The sequence below is a fragment of the Ranitomeya imitator genome, chromosome 3, assembly GCF_032444005.1.
Source record: "Ranitomeya imitator isolate aRanImi1 chromosome 3, aRanImi1.pri, whole genome shotgun sequence".
NCBI lineage: Eukaryota > Metazoa > Chordata > Amphibia > Anura > Dendrobatidae > Ranitomeya > Ranitomeya imitator.
In genome coordinates, this window is record NC_091284.1 from 513,324,989 (window position 1) to 513,342,039 (window position 17,051).

General features: G+C 44.4%; 1 protein-coding gene across 5 annotated transcripts in view; it reads right to left on the minus strand.

Annotated features, from left to right (window-relative positions):
* OFD1 (OFD1 centriole and centriolar satellite protein) overlaps positions 1-17,051 on the minus strand; it is a 143,080-nt gene that overhangs the window by 20,141 nt on the left and 105,888 nt on the right. For all 5 annotated transcript variants that reach the window (XM_069757724.1, XM_069757725.1, XM_069757727.1 and 2 more), the window contains exon 17: positions 9,994-10,129. In XM_069757724.1, coding sequence (XP_069613825.1) covers positions 9,994-10,129 — 136 coding nt within the window. The remainder of the gene's footprint in view (positions 1-9,993; positions 10,130-17,051) is intronic.

Consider the following 17,051-nt stretch of genomic DNA (forward strand, 5'->3'; position numbering starts at 1 on the left):
TATTAAAGTAGAATGGTGACCTCTCTTAGGCTACTTTCACACTAGCGTTAACTGCAATACGTTAAAATGAGTCGTTTTGCCGAAAAAACGCATCCAGCAAAATATTTTGCTGGATGCGTTTTTTCCCCATAGACTTGTATTGACGACGCATTGCAACGAATTGGCATACGTCGGTATACGTCTTTCGACGGATGCGTCGAAATTAGGCGACACGTCGTCTGGAAAAAACGTAGATTGTAACATTTTTTGGCTCCGACAATAAAACGTGTCTCGGCGCATCCTGCGGCATGCGTCTTTTGCTACAATGAAAGTCTATGAGCGACGGATGCGTCGAGACACGTCGTACGACGCAATGCAGCGCTGCAATACGTTTTTTTCTACTGAGCATGCTCAGAAACAGGATTTTTTATCTAATTGGCCAGACATCCCCAAATCTATATAAACCTGGTCTGGGCCTTCAACCCCACATATGCCAGCAAGAAGCCAAGAAGAAAGAAGAAGCCTCCAGCCAGCCGGACACCAAGACCCCAGCCTGGACACCAAGACCCCAGCCTGGCAGCAAGACCCCAGCCTGGCAGCAAGACCCCAGCCGGGCAGCAAGACCCCAGCCGGACACCAAGACCCCAGCCGGACACCAAGACCCCAGCCTGGCAGCAAGGACCAGACACACTCCAACAGTGTGAGTATATTGCCATTTTTGTGTGTGTGTGTGTGTGTGTGTGTGTGCGCATTTGTGTATGCCGTACTGACTACAGCAAGAGCTTTTAAAACCTGAATCCAACCTGAGGCCTGCCGTCGTCCTGCAACAGCAAGTGCCCTGCTACAGTCCAGATCCACCCTGAGGCCTGCCACTGTGAAGACATCAAGCTCCAGCCGGAGGACTGATGGCCGTGTGTGTGTGTGTGTGTGTGTGTGTGTATTTTTGTACTGCTGTGTGCTTTTGTATGTATGTGTTCATGTGCCTGCACCTTATTATGCCTTCGTCAATATTACGCCTGTTCATGTGTTATGCTTGCGTTATGATTCTGCTTGCAGGTATGTTTGTGTGCGTCTTGTTGGTTGCATGTGCATTTGTCAATGCTATATTGGTTAATGTTGATTTTTGATGTATTTACTAAAGGTACCGTCACACTGAGCGACGCTGCAGCGATACCGACAACGATCCGGATCGCTGCAGCGTCGCTGTTTGGTCGCTGGAGAGCTGTCACACAGACAGCTCTCCAGCGACCAACTATGCCGGTAACCAGGGTAAACATTGGGTTAAGCACAGGACCGCACTTAGTAACCCGATGTTTACCCTGGTTACCATCCTAAAAGTTAAAAAAACAAACGCTTCATACTTACCTTCCGCTGTCTGTCCTCGGCGCTGTGCTTCTCTGCTCTGGCTGTGAGCACAGCGGTCGTAAAAGCAGAGCGGTGACGTCACCGCTGTGCTTTCCGGCCGCTGTGCTCACAGTGAGTGCAGGAAAGCACAGCGCCGAGGACAGACAGCGGAAGGTAAGTATGAAGGTTTTTTTTTTTTTTTTTTACTTTTACGCTGGTAACCAGGGTAAACATCGGGTTACTAAGCGTGGCCCTGCGCTTAGTAACCCGATGTTTACCCTAGTTACCAGCGAACACATCGCTGAATCGGCGTCACACACGGCGATTCAGCGATGTCTGCAGGAAGTCCAGTGACGAAATAAAGTGCTGGACTTTCTGCAGTGACCAACGACATCACAGCAGGATTCTGATCGCTGCTGTGTGTCAAAATGAACGATATCGCTAGCCAGGACGCTGCAACGTCACGGATTGCTAGCGATATCGTTCAGTGTGACGGTACCTTTAGTATAGTGGTTTGTGCAGCATGTGGGTTTTTTTTTTTTTTTAATTGGATGTATTATTGCAAAGCCAAGTGGTCTGCAGCTTGTGGTTAGAATGTGTGTGTTTTTTTTTTTAAAAAGTGTTGATTTTTTTAATTAACTGTTGAAACCATTCCCAGTTGATGTACTTGTATTTAAAATAAAGAGCATTTCTGTTCCATTGTGATTATAAAAAAAAAAAAAAATAAGAAAAAAAAATGATTAATAAACTGTTTATTAAAAAATTGTCCGTAATATAATTTCATAAAGGTAAATTTAAAACTGGTGTATGTACCAATGGTTACACATGCAATACACAGTTGTTTGAGGGCTCATTTTTTACTAAAGGTTATCGTTTGAATGTTTTTGGAGGAGGTTATTTTAAAAAAACAAAAATGTGTTAAATTTATTTTTCCATGTTTCACATTTTTATTTTTTGGACATGGAAATCAATGGTATAACGTGCACCTGTTTTTGGGTTTTGGTGTTCACCTATTTATCACATTTTTTCAGGGCGTTTATTGGTAAACATTACCTATTTCTGCGGTGGTCTAACTATAAATCCATTATACTTATTATATTGCAGATAGAGTAGAGACCACAGTGACCGCCCGTAGCCACCAGGACCGCATCCAGAAATTCTTAAAAGTAAGTCTTGAAGACCCCAAATCTGCTACTTCAATGTGTAGAGCAGATTGCAAGTTTCTTGTAACTTACAGACCCACCAGGACCACAGCTACCAGGACCACAGCTACCAGGACCACAGCAACCTGGACCACAGCCACCTGGACCACAGCCACCAGGACCGCATCCAGAAATTCTTAAATGTAAGTTTTGAAGACCCCAAATCTGCTACTTCAATGTGTAGAGCAGATTGCAAGTTTCTTGTAACTTACAGACCCACCAGGACCACAGCTACCAGGACCACAGCTACCAGGACCACAGCAACCTGGACCACAGCCACCTGGACCACAGCCACCAGGACCGCATCCAGAAATTCTTAAAAGTAAGTTTTGAAGACCCCAAATCTGCTACTTCAATGTGTAGAGCAGATTGCAAGTGTCTTTTAACTTACAGACCCACCAGGACCACAGCTACCAGGACCACAGCTACCAGGACCACAGCCACCTGCACCACAGCCACCAGGACCGCATCCAGAAATTCTTAAAAGTAAGTTTTGAAGACCCCAAATCTGCTACTTCAATGTGTAGAGCAGATTGCAAGTGTCTTTTAACTTACAGACCCACCAGGACCACAGCTACCAGGACCACAGCTACCAGGACCACAGCCACCTGGACCACAGCCACCAGGACCGCATCCAGAAATTCTTAAAAGTAAGTTTTGAAGACCCCAAATCTGCTACTTCAATGTGTAGAGCAGATTGCAAGTTTCTTGTAACTTACAGACCCACCAGGACCACAGCTACCAGGACCACAGCCACCTGGACCACAGCCACCAGGACCGCATCCAGAAATTCTTAAAAGTAAGTTTTGAAGACCCCAAATCTGCTACTTCAATGTGTAGAGCAGATTGCAAGTTTCTTGTAACTTACAGACCCACCAGGACCACAGCTACCAGGACCACAGCTACCAGGACCACAGCCACCTGGACCACAGCTACCAGGACCGCATCCAGAAATTCTTAAAAGTAAGTTTTGAAGACCCCAAATCTGCTACTTCAATGTGTAGAGCAGATTGCAAGTGTCTTTTAACTTACAGACCCACCAGGACCACAGCTACCAGGACCACAGCTACCAGGACCACAGCCACCTGGACCACAGCCACCTGGACCACAGCCACCTGGACCGCATACAGAAATTCTTAAAAGTAAGTTTTGAAGACCCCAAATCTGCTACTTCAATGTGTAGAGCAGATTGCAAGTGTCTTTTAACTTACAGACCCACCAGGACCACAGCCACAGGCCTTAGCCAACAGGAACAAAATGTCCTCTTCTGACAGCCCTCCTCCACAGCAACAGCGCGTATCGGTAAGTAAACTTTTTTTTTTTTTTAATTTACATCTTTTTTTTTCACTACATGCATTTATTATGTTTAAACAGGAATCAGAATCCGATGAGGAGCTGTCAGAAGGGACCGAGACGGGTGGAGACATACAAGTGGAGGAGGAACCAAGTGTAAGTAGTGGTGAAACACTGGCTTCACACATCACACTGCACCATACATTAAACATAATTTCATATATAACGTAACACAGAAAACATATACAGTTAGGTCCATATATATTTGGACAGAGACAACATTTTTCTAATTTTGGTTATAGACATTACCACAATGAATTTTAAACAAAACAATTCAGATGCAGTTGAAGATCAGACTTTCAGCTTTCATTTGAGGGTATCCACATTAAAATTGGATGAAGGGTTTAGGAGTTTCAGCTCCTTAACATGTGCCACCCTGTTTTTAAAGGGACCAAAAGTAATTGGACAATTGACTCCAAGGCTATTTCATGGACAGGTGTGGGCAATCCCTTCGCTATGTCATTCTCAATTAAGCAGATAAAAGGCCTGGAGTTGATTTGAGGTGTGGTGCTTGCATTTGGAAGGTTTTGCTGTGAAGTAAACATGCTGTCACCTGCTCTCCATGCAGGTGAAACAAGCCATCCTTAAGCTGCGAAAACAGAAAAACCCCATCCGAGAAATTGCTACAATATTAGGAGTGGCAAAATCTACAGTCTGGTACATCCTGAGAAAGAAAGAAAGCACTGGTGAACTCATCAATGCAAAAAGACCTGGGCGCCCACGGAAGACAACAGTGGTGGATGATCGCAGAATAATCTCCATGGTGAAGAGAAACCCCTTCACAACAGCCAACCAAGTGAACAACACTCTCCAGGAGGTCGGCGTATCAATATCCAAATCTACCATAAAGAGAAGACTGCATGAAAGTAAATACAGAGGGTTCACTGCACGGTGCAGCCACTCATAAGCATCAAGAATAAAAAGGCTAGACTGGACTTTGCTAAAAAGCATCTAAAAAAGCCAGCACAGTTCTGGAAGAACATTCTTTGGACAGATGAAGCCAAGATCAACCTCTACCAGAATGATGGAAAGAGAAAAGCATGGCAAAGGCGTGGTACAGCTCATGATCCAAAGCATACCACATCATCTATAAAACACGGCGGAGGCAGTGTGATGGCTTGAGCATGCATGGCTGCCAGTGGCACTGGGTCACTGGTGATTATTGATGATGTGATACAGGACAGAAGCAGCCGAATGAATTCTGAGGTATTCAGAGCCATACTGTGTGCTCAGATCCAGCCAAATGCAGCCAAACTGATTGATCGCAGTTTCATACTACAGATGGACAATGACCCAAAACATAAAGCCAAAGCAATCCAGGAGTTTATTAAAGCAAAGAAGTGGAATATTTTTGAATGGCCAAGTCAGTCACCTGATCTCAACCCAATTGAGCATGCATTTCACTTGTTAAAAACTAAACTTCAGACAGAAAGTCCCACAAACAAACAGCAACTGAAAACCACCGCAGTGAAGGCCTGGCAGAGCATCAAAAAGGAGGAAACACAGCATCTGGTGATGTCCATGAGTTCAACACTTCAGGCAGTCATTGCCAACAAAGGGTATTCAACCAAGTACTAAAAATGAATATTTTATTTAAAATTATTGAATCTGTCCAATTACTTTTGGTCCCTTTTAAAACAGGGTGGCACATGTTAAGGAGCTGAAATTCCTAAACCCTTCATCCAATTTTAATGTGGATACCCTCAAATGAAAGCTGAAAGTCTGAACTTCAACTGCACCAGAATTGTTTTGTTTAAAATTCATTGTGGTAATGTCTATAACCAAAATTAGAAAAATGTTGTCTCTGTCCAAATATATATGGACCTAACTGTACATACATTAAAGCTAATTTTTTTTATCCTTTATTTCAGTCTCCTGCTGCTGCTGTTGAACTTCCAGCACAGCATGAAGGTTCTCCCAGGCGCTCCCAGAGTCGGCGGAATCGACGCCGCGGTCGGCCATCAGTGAGTTGGTTTTTTGTGGGGCTTCCATTGTTAATTTTTTTGTTTCAGTCTACTAATTTTTATTTCTTTATTTTTTTTTTTTCTCACAGGCTTCACAGCGTGCTCCCGCAGAAGATTCAGATATTGAAATCGAAGCCCTCATCGAGGAGGTTCGCGAGCGGGAGCCGCTGTGGAACATGGCTGACCGCAGGCATGCTGACACCAGTGTCACCCGTCGGCTCTGGTTGGAAGTATGCCGGAACATCTTTCCGAGGTGGGAGGACCTTCTTCCACAGCAGCAGAGCAAACTATGTAAGTATTCACTTTTCAGTGATGTTTAGAGCTGAATGTAATGTCTTGCATTTACCAATTTTTTTTTTTTCTTCATTCCTGTCTTCACAGGTGGCAAGGTTAGGAAGCGGTGGCGGTCACTGAGGGATCGCTTTAAGAGGGAATTTAACCAGGAGATGCAGGCCCCGAGTGGCTCAGCAGGAAGGAAGAAGAGGAGGTACAGATACGGCCCTGCCCTCTCCTTCCTGAGGCAAACAATGCTGAGTAGAGTGTAAGTATTCAACATCCCAGTAAGAACCTGTCTAATCACAAAACTTTTGTTTCAGTCCGGGCTTTTCCATATCAATATATTAATTGTTTTTTTCTTTCACAGCACCTTCTCCAGCCACCGTGCGCCTGCATCTTCCTCTGCGCCCTCTGGAGCGATCCCTCCTGAGTCCGCCACCGGGGACCACATCGGTAGGCCCCACACCTCTGTCCCCTCCACTTCATCCACCTCAGGCACTGTAGCGCAGCCTTCATTACTCGCATCTGATGCTCAACAGATAGCGTTCCCTTTACCCCACCCCTCTCACCCTGCCACCTCTACACCACCGTTAGGTTCGTGGCGGCAGCGTCAGAGGGGTCAGGAAAGGAGCTATGCTCCTGAGTTCTTGCATCTAAATGCATCCTTCCAAAGTTCTTTCAAAATTTTGGGAGAACAAGTGACTGCTGGTTTCAACATGGTGCAATCACGCATGAGTGAATCCCACCATGAAATCAGCAGTCGCTTGGATAGGCTGCATTTAGATGTAAGTCAAGCTCCGGCAAATCTTTTTTTTCAATCCATGCTCAGGAGCATGGAAAAGCTTTCTTTTGATCAGCAGATGCGGGTAATGAATAGCTGCCATAACGCTCTGCTCAAGGTCATAAACTAACCCCAATCTACCCCCACACCTCCCCACACATCCCAGTCACCATTTCCACATCATGCCCCCCAATATCAGCGTCAGTTCCACTACCAAACCAGGCCCACAAACCCAATGTATTCCCCAGTATTTTCTTCTTCTTCCTTTCCCAGCTTTTCACCATTCAGTTGCACAACTACCCCAACACAACCCCCCTCTGGTCAGCCTCCTGCTTTACAACACCCTTCTGCAGAACAAACAAGTAGGGTTTCCCCAATCCCACCTACCGATGTGGTCCAACATTCCAGCCCCTCCTCCCAAAGTTACTCCACCCGACACTACCAGGACTTGCAGTCCCACATTTGTAAAAGTTTTTTACATTTTGAAAAAAATTTTTTTTGGGAAAATAAAAACAAAATGTTTTTCTAAAATGCTAAAAAAAAAAGGTTTTAAATAAAAATCTTACCGGTTTAAAATCTACTCTGTGTGTTGATTCATTAAGGTAATAGGGTAAATATCAAAAGGTTCTAAAGTGAAAAGAAACACCAGACGTTTTAAAGGTATAACAAAATGGTTTTATATTAGCAAGCAAACCACACTTTGGTTTTTTTTTTTGTTGCAAAAAAAACACAATTTTGACATAAACAACAAAAGCCATGAAAAACATGTCACACAATGAAGTCTTGCCATGGAATCCGCCCAACAGGTGACAAAAAATAATCCGCAAACTGGTCCCTCATCCTAGTAACAGAACCGGTGGAGCGAACAGAGGCACTGCGGTAATCCCACAAGGTTGTCTCCAGTTCTTCGTCATCCAAGGTAACGGGCTCCTTTGAAATGACAAAATTATGGAGCACCACACATGCCTTGACAACATCGTCTACAGTTTTGGTTTCCAGTTTTATTGCCGTCAGCAGAACTCTCCACTTTGCCGTCAATATACTACTCTTCTTGCTCTGGTAAGACGGTAATTAAATACCCGCTTGGTACGGTGTAATTCACGGCTGCTGTATGGTTTCAGTAGGTGCGGCGACAGTTGAAAGGCTTCATCACCTACACACACATATGGCATGGCTGGTTCACTTGTTCCTGGGAGCGGTCTTGCTGGCGGGAAATTGTATGTATCTCCATACAGGCAGCGACCCATCGGAGAGTTTTTAAAAACTTGGGAGTCGTTGGACCGGCCATACGCTCCTATGTCCACAGCAAGGAATCGGCAGTTGGCGTCTGCAATAGCCATGAGTACAATGGAGAAGTATTTTTTATAGTTATAGTACTCTGATCCTGTTCCTGCCGGTTTAGCAATCCTTATGTGTTTGCCGTCCACGGCACCAACACAATTTGGGAAATTGCAAATTCTCTCAAATTGTTCGGAACTTCTCAACCAGATTTCCATTGATGGTTGTGGGATATACTCCGGCTGTAAAGTGTCCCAAATCACACGACATGTGTCCTTCACAATTCCGCCAATAGTGGAAATCCCCAGCCTGAATTGGAAATGGAGTGAAGTCAGAGACTCACCCGTAGCTAGGAAGCTGCAGAAAAAAAAAAAAATGTAAAAAAAAATTGCACAGACCATCAACAAAAAAAAACCAGTGGAATGGCCTCAAACAAACCAAAAAATTACATGCTGCAGAAAATGCTGCGCAATGTGTCAGTGAAGTTTTTTCTGCAGCATGTAATAACATTCAATATGACCAAGAAAAAAAACCCAGTGGAATGGCCTCAAACAAACCAAAAAATTACATGCTGCAGAAAATGCTGCGCAATGTGTCAGCGCAGTTTTCGCTGCAGCATGTAATAACATTCAATATGAGCAATGACACAAGAAAAAAAGATGCTTACCGCAGTGTCACCAGGAGCCGCTCCGCCGGTGTGATGGCAAGCCTCATCCTTGTGTCCTGCCTTTGGATGACATCCCCTAGTTTTCCAACCAAATAATCAAAATGTTCCATTCTCATCCGTACATAATTGTAGAATTTCTGTGGGTTGCACCGCAACTCCAGATAGAGAGTGGACTGGACACCCCTGGTCATCCGCAGCTCATTGATTGGATGTATCCAGAATCGTCGCACTCTCCGTTGCATCCTCCATCTTTCTGCTGCCGCCTCCTTCTCCCGCACTATGATATCCAGGCGATTCGTCTCAAATATAACCTCAGTAACCAAGCTCGAAATCCTCCCAATTACACCATCCATCCTTGCCACTAAACTAAAACCCTCAAAGATGGGCTGTAAATACAGTCAGTATATAGATTTCCCTTAGTTTCCAGTAGCCAATCAAATTTTGGTGCCTCCCATTTTAACAACGGATCCGTCGTAAAAACGGATGCAACGGATGGTAAAAACGTATGCAACGTATGCAACGCATCCAGCATTTCAACGCAACCGTTTATCGGATTTGCGACGGATCCGTCGAAATGCTGTATGCGTTGCATACGTTTTGCAGTTTTTTGACGCATCCGTTTTTTCGGGAAAAAGACGTTTTTGTGACGGTTTGCAGTTAACGCTAGTGTGAAAGTAGCCTTAACTTGCCTTTAGCAATATATTGTATTTATCATGATAAAACAATGTACTGTTCCCGTGTTATTGACTAATAAATTGACAACTAGGTGTCGCCAGCTGGGGGGAGGGGGGGTTGTCTACACCCTCTTATCCGGTTCAGTCAGTGATCATGTCACACAGCGTACGGACACACCCCTTTAAAATTTTAAAAGGTAATAACCATCTGTCAACGTATTCATAAATTTCTAGGAGGAGCCCCCGTAACATAAAATTCTAAGAAAAGGTGCTCCATAATTATTATATTATAAGGAACACAAGTATTTTCTTTAAAATATGCCTATTATTCAAACATGGATGTGAATGTATAGGTCATCTAAGAGATGGTAAAAGCGCAAGAACTGACTTGCTGCCATCTAATAGGCTGGTAACGGCAGAGAGGAATTGCTCATCCGAGTTTAGAAATAATCACTATATATCTGTGATCCTATACCTGGACTGCTGCTCAACTTCATCTACTGCTGCAGTATCCACCACATCACGGCTCTGTGAAGGATGCTGTGCTACTTTCGTAATAGGAGATAGCCTATGATTAAGGCTGTGGTGAGATGATGAAATATAGGAGCCATCTGTAATGAGACATTTAGGGAAGTTATATATATAAATAATTTATATGTAATGCACAACAAAAAAATACAGTATCCATTGATAAAGTGATTTACTTAAAGGGAATCTGTCAGCACATTTTTGCTATGTAATTTGAGGATAGCATGAGGTAGGAGTTAAAACACTGAACACAACGATGTGTCACATGTTCGGCTGTGTGCTGTTGTGTATTTACACTGAAGCTTTTATCACTTTGTGATTAACATTGCTGTGACTAGCTGGTGCAGGTCAGACTCCGCCCCCTTCTGTGATAAGCAGCTCACTGTCTATAGCTATGTACATTGAGAGCCTGGTGTGGGCGGTGTTAACTCAAATAGATTTTATTAAGTATAACATTGCAGTGCACATATTATAGTCTTAATTTTCAGTACAAAATTTTCCAGACTCCAGAACCCCAACATTCCCAACTAATCCCTCCCAACCCCCGCAAGACAGCTCCCCTCTTTTAATAACACATCCATTAGTGATACTTAATGAATTTTATCTTATTTATTTAGGCCCGCATACACCATGTTTTGCTCTCACCGAGTCAGGCCCTTGACTCTCCCTCCCCTTCACCTATCCTCTATCCCATTTCGAGCCACGAAGACCACATTTTATCGAACATTTCTATTTTCCCCCGTTTCTTATGAATCCCTTTTTCCAGTGTCAGACCCTGCTTCACATATTGAAGGAATTCTCGTATTGTGGGCGGTTCTTCCTTAATCCAGTTTCGTGCTATTACCTTTCGGGCCATATACAACAATCTGGCAATTGCTGTCTTCAGGGTATTGTCAACTCCAATCTCATCCACATATCCCAGTAAACATACCATCGGATCCCTTGGTACCGTGCATCTATACGTTTCCTTCCACACGACTCAAAACCACCACCCAAAAAGCAGCCAGTCCACATCATATGATCTATTCCAGCATTTATAGTCTTACACCTCGGGCACTCAGAGTCAGCACGCAAACCTGCTTTATACAATACTTCCGGAGATTTGTACACTCTGTGTATTATATAGAGCTGTGACAGCCTATACGGTTCACTTAGTGACAGCCGTGGAACCCACTCCACCACCGACTCTCAAGTTTCATTCTGCAGTGGGCCCAGATCCCTCTCCCACTTAGCTCTCGCATTTATCGGAAATCCCAAAAGGTATGTATGTAGTAAATCTTTATATAGGGTGGAAATAACCCCCCTCGTAGTCCCTTCATCGCACACATATTCCAACACTATATCTCCTTGGACTCTAATACATTCACCCCTGTTTTGAGCTCCAAATGCGTGCCTCATCTGCACATACTGATATTCCTCCGAGGGCATGAGTCCAAACTCCACCTGCAATTGGGAAAAGGATTTCAGCTCTCGCTGCTCAATTATCTGATACACATAGTGAATTCCCTTGGCCTGCCACTCTGGTAATACCCCCAATGCCACAAACTCCGGTAGATTATTATTATGCCATAATGGTCAGACCCGTAACCCCACGAATTTGTTTCAATCTGCCCCACAGCTTACATAAAAATATAGTTGGATACAATTTCCCCAACGCCCCCAGGGAACCATCTTCCAGAGACTGTATTACTGGACTTCTTTTCGTCACCGTTTCCATCAAATACTGTACCGCACTGGACGACACCGCATGCGCCCAGCCCTTTAAATGCTGACTGGGCTGCAAGAAAATATACCGTACTTCAGGGTTGGGCAGAGCCAAGCCACCATCCTCCTTGGGTCACTGAAGAGTCTCAAGTCTGATACATGGATACTGTCTCCCCCATACCAGACTCCTGAACAGGGAGTTAATCTGCCGAAATTTCCCGCACGGTATCCAAACTGGCGCATTATGAAGAACATATAGTATTTTGGGCATCAAAATCATTTTAATGAGATTAACCCTGCCCACCACAGATAGTTGTAGCTTAATCCAAGCATCCACCTTTGCCTTACGTACACCTAAAACAGGAGTCAGATTCCTATGTAAGAAGTCCGTGACTGGTACAGAGACCCATATCCCCAAGTATTTAAATTGATTTACCACCTTAAGTTGCCCATCCTCCAGAAGCTCACTCCCATCCTCCCCCACGTCATTCACTTTAAACAGAATTGACTTACTCCAATTTATCGTCAGTCCCAACAAAAAAACAAATCTTTCAATAAGCCCAATGGCACCCTCCAAAGAAGCGGCCGGGTCAGCCAAAAACAGTAGACTATCATCTGCGTACAGCGCTATCTTCTCTTCAATTATCCCGTGTTTAAACCCAGACACCTCGTCAGACTGTCGAATTTTGGTGGCCAATGGTTCCACAGCCAGAGCAAACAAAAGAGGAGAGAGCGGACACCCCTGTCTTGTCCCTCTAGCTAGATTTATAGAATGGGATAACTCCCCATTCACTCTAACTCTAGCCACCGGCCGCGAGTACAACAGCTGAATTCAGGACACAAACCGCGAGCCAAAGCCTATGCACTTCAGCACCTGCCAGAGATATCCCCATTCCACACTATCGAATGCCTTATGGGCATCTAAAGATTCGATAACTCTCTGGCCACAGTTGTCAGACTTAAGCTGAAAATTCATAAACAGCCTCCGGAGGTTGACTGCTGTAGATCTGTCAGGCATAAAGCCAGACTGATCTGGGTGCACCAGGTTAGAGATAATACTCGCCAAAAGGGTCGCTAACACCTTGGCCAGAAGCTTGACATCTATAGCGAGCAAAGAAATTGGCCGATATGACTCAGGTTTCCCCAAATCTTTATCCTCCTTTGGAATTACCACTATTATGGCTTCTGTCATGGATGCTGGCAAATACCCTCTACCCATAGCCTCATCTAGTACCGCCTTTAATATGGAAACTAACACATCCCCCATATTTTTTAGAAATTTCAGCGGGTAACCCATCCACTCCAGGCGCCTTCCCATTAGCTATAGATTGTAGAGCCTGACCCAGTTCCTCTTCCGTAATAGGAGCCTCCAAGCTTTCTCGGTCTTCCTCACTCAGTCTCGGCAGCCCCAGTCCCTCCAGGAAAACCACTGTGTCTCCCACCGACGCATCCACCCGAGAGGAATATAGGTCTGCGTAAAAGTCCGCGAAAACCTTAAAAATCTACGAGGTTTTGGAGACTCTAGTACCAATTCCAGAAACCAGCGAGTGGACAAACGAAGTACTCCTCTGGGCAGAAGCCACCAGCGACAGCATATGGCCAACAATCTCGCGCTCCTGATAATAAGTCAGCCTCTGAAATTCCCGCTTCCGTTCAGCCTCTCCCAACAAAATTGTCTCCATATGATTTTGCGCTACTTTTAATCTGTTCCCAGCCTCAGGAGTTCCCATTATTACCATCTCGTCTTCCGCCGCCCTCAGCTCATCAGCCGCTACCTTCTCTGCCTCCCTCGTCTTCCCCTTACATCTAATAATATCTCTAAACAGCAGCCCTCTTACGTACGCCTTCATGGCTTCCCAAACAGTAAGAGTAACTGTACTCCCATCATTCAGCACAAAGAATTCCGTCACCTGCTGTTTTATATTATCTAAATCTATACTGTGTAGCCAGTTAGGGTGGATCTTCCACTCTCTCCTCAATTGGGCTATAGTCTGAGAGGGCCCTCGGCAAGTACCGCACATCTCCCACCATCGTGTCCAACAGACGATTACCTAAAGCCATATCAATTCTGGACAGGGTACCATGAGCCGGTGAATAACATGAATACCCCCTCTCCCCAGCATGTCTAACTCTCTATAGGTCAATCATACCTATTTCACGAACATAGGTACCAAACGTAGTAATGTGTCCCCCCATCCTATTCTGGAAGTTTTTATTTTTGTCCCAAAAGTCATCACATATATTGTAAACATCACCAATAATCAGAAATGGTATCGGGTCCCAACGTTCCACCCGTTCCAACACTTCTCTAATTTTCTTACTTGAGTAAGGATGTGGAATATACATTGCCGCTATACACATCAACACTCCATTTATTTTACATTGTACCACCACGTACTGACCATCCACATCCACATGTACCTTCACCTCTTCATAATGCACTCCCACGGGTACCAACAATAACACACCCCTTGAATACGTAGAGAAGGTAGAATCGTATGCCCTCTGTATCCAGCGCCTATTTAGTACATCCACCCTCTCCCGCACCAAATGCGTCTCCAGCAGACATATCATTGAAACCCTTTGATCTCGAACATACTGCAAACTCGCCGCTCGCCTAGACTTATCCGCAAGGCCTCTTACATTCCAGCTCAGTATCTTAAAGCGGCCTCCTATCATGTGACTCATCATCCTTAATAGTATCTTCACTCCCAAGTATGAGCTATCTAACCTCCCCCACCCCCCCTGCCAAAACCCAACTTATCCCCTAACCCTCCCAATGCTACACATTCTGCCTCTTATCAAGAGTGGGGCTCCACCGCCCATTTCAAACACTCTCCCCTACTTTACCCTCTCCACTCACCTCCCTCTACCGTAAAACATAGAATTAATCAATCCCATTAATAAATTCCAAAAGGAACTCAAGATACCTCTCAAAGAGTGTGTTAACATGGGGGCTATAACAACAGAAAAGTCTCCAAAAGATCTTTCTACACAATTCACCTCTATCCCCATATTCCACTAACTTCCTAAAATTCACAAAGATAAATTCAGCCATCCATTGTGCCGTATCGTGGCAGGGATTGGGAGTATGGGAGAGAAGCTCAGCTCCTGGGTGGATCTATACCTACTACAACCACTGGTGAAACAACTGCCGCCTATATTCCTGATACGAAACACGTGATTTCTTCTCTAGATGGTACTAATTGGCAAGACATTGCATGTGGTTATCTAGTGACGTTGCGGGATTATACCTGTGCATACCTCACAAATTGGCCATCACCTCTCTGTCATATCATTTACATACTTACAGTAACTATCCCTCTGTCATTTGAGAATTCATATTATTTGTAGTGGATTTTTTGTTACATTTCCACCAAAAAGGTTTTCAACCAAGTACTAAAAATGAACATTTTATTTAAAATTATTGAATCTGTCCAATTGCTTTTGGTACTTTGGGAGGAAGGAGCGGAGTTCCGGCCGCGCATGCGCGGTCGGAAATGGCGGACACGACGCACACAAAAAACGTTACATGTAAAGTTTTTTTTTGTTCCGATGGTCCGCCACAACACGACGCAACCGTCGCACGACGGTTGCGACGTGTGGCAATGCGTCGCTAATGTTAGTCTATGGGGAAAACTTTGCAGGATGCGTTTTTTCACCAAAACGACGCATTGCGACGTGCGTCGTACGACACTAGTGTGAAAGTAGCCTTAATGAAGACACTCACCCTAAGAATACTTGGTTACATATAACGAGATTTTTCACATGTGGTCATTCAATATTTACATGTTGCAAACACGCTATTAATTCCACCCATTTTACATCTTCTGTCACCAATAGGACACATAATATTCATAACTTCATTAATTCTAACTCATTGCATGTAGTTGACCTTATAACCGGTCACAGCTGGAACATCCAATACGCAGGCTGTACAACCGGCCCATCATAAACCGCATCAGACATAAACTTACTTCTACATGCTCGGGAGCAACACAACATTTTCCACCACCATAGAGGAGATACCGCATCTTGCACTAGTATGGGGATAGAATGGGTTAACAGACCATATTGGGGTGGGGACCACTGCTGGAAACTGCTTAATGGGGAATCATGATGGATTTACAACTTGCACACCAGACCACCCCAAGGCATGAATAGCAAATACCATTATGAATTGTCGACAGTTTTCGGTTGTGTGTGTTTTATCTCTATTGCTAACTTTTTTGCTTTTATATCGTGTGGTTTTATATGGTCCACATGCCTGGTACTGATTGAACCACTGAGACCATGTGTCGACAACAGGATATGACATGAAACGCTGACTTGCTAGTGTTTTTATATATGCGATTATATCCAATACATGAAATTTCAGAGCTTTTGGTCTGAATCGCGTTTGCACAGAACATCCCCAATGGGGCTCTGAACATTTTCTGAAGATCCTTGATGCTAGAATCCTTCTGCTTGATCTAGGTTCCCTGCGGCATTGCCGGTCTCCAAGAATCGAACTGCAAAGTGGGTGAGCTGACTCCTTTTCCTATTACCGGTAACCTACCACCTTCTTCTCCGGGATCCAGCTCCGTTAAGTTCCCCATCTAAGTGACGTCACCGCTCTTCAGACTATCCGACCTGCTGCGCTCTGTGTGATCAGGAAGGGGCTTGTACAATGTAAGTACATGAAGCGTCAGAATAAGGCCTCATAGACTTACATTGTAGAAGAGCCTTCCTGCTCACACATGGAGTGGTCAGGATAGTCTGACCTGCCAGATCACGTAGCTCAGAAGAGGACCAGAATGGCGCTGGATACCAGGCAGCGGTAGGTGAGGATATTAACACACTGACGCTACAGTACATACACATATACAGTTTTAGGGAAGAAACGGCCACCACACTTTACTATAATAACAGTATCTATCATTAAATACATTTCTTAGACCTGATGAGGCTGATGTACATACTTTAAAACTCCATTTTATGAGTCCAGCTAAAGAGTGATAGAGGTTATGATTCCAAGAATGATTAGTCTCCATTCACTGCCCCAGCCTGCTGGACCTCAGCAGCTTGTATTCACAAGCATGAGATCTCAGCGGTAGCAGAGGAGGAGGAACACTGAGAAGCTGTCAATCACACTAGGGTGGGTGGAGATGAAGCTTAAAGGGGATGTTCTCTTTCATTAAAAGTTAATTCTTGGTTGCAGGCTGTTATTACTGAAAAAACCATGCTGTATTCCCCTTCCCCAGGTCCATCGGCGGATTTCTCTGCTGCTCCTAGTATTCAGCTTTGGCTGTGGTGCTGATG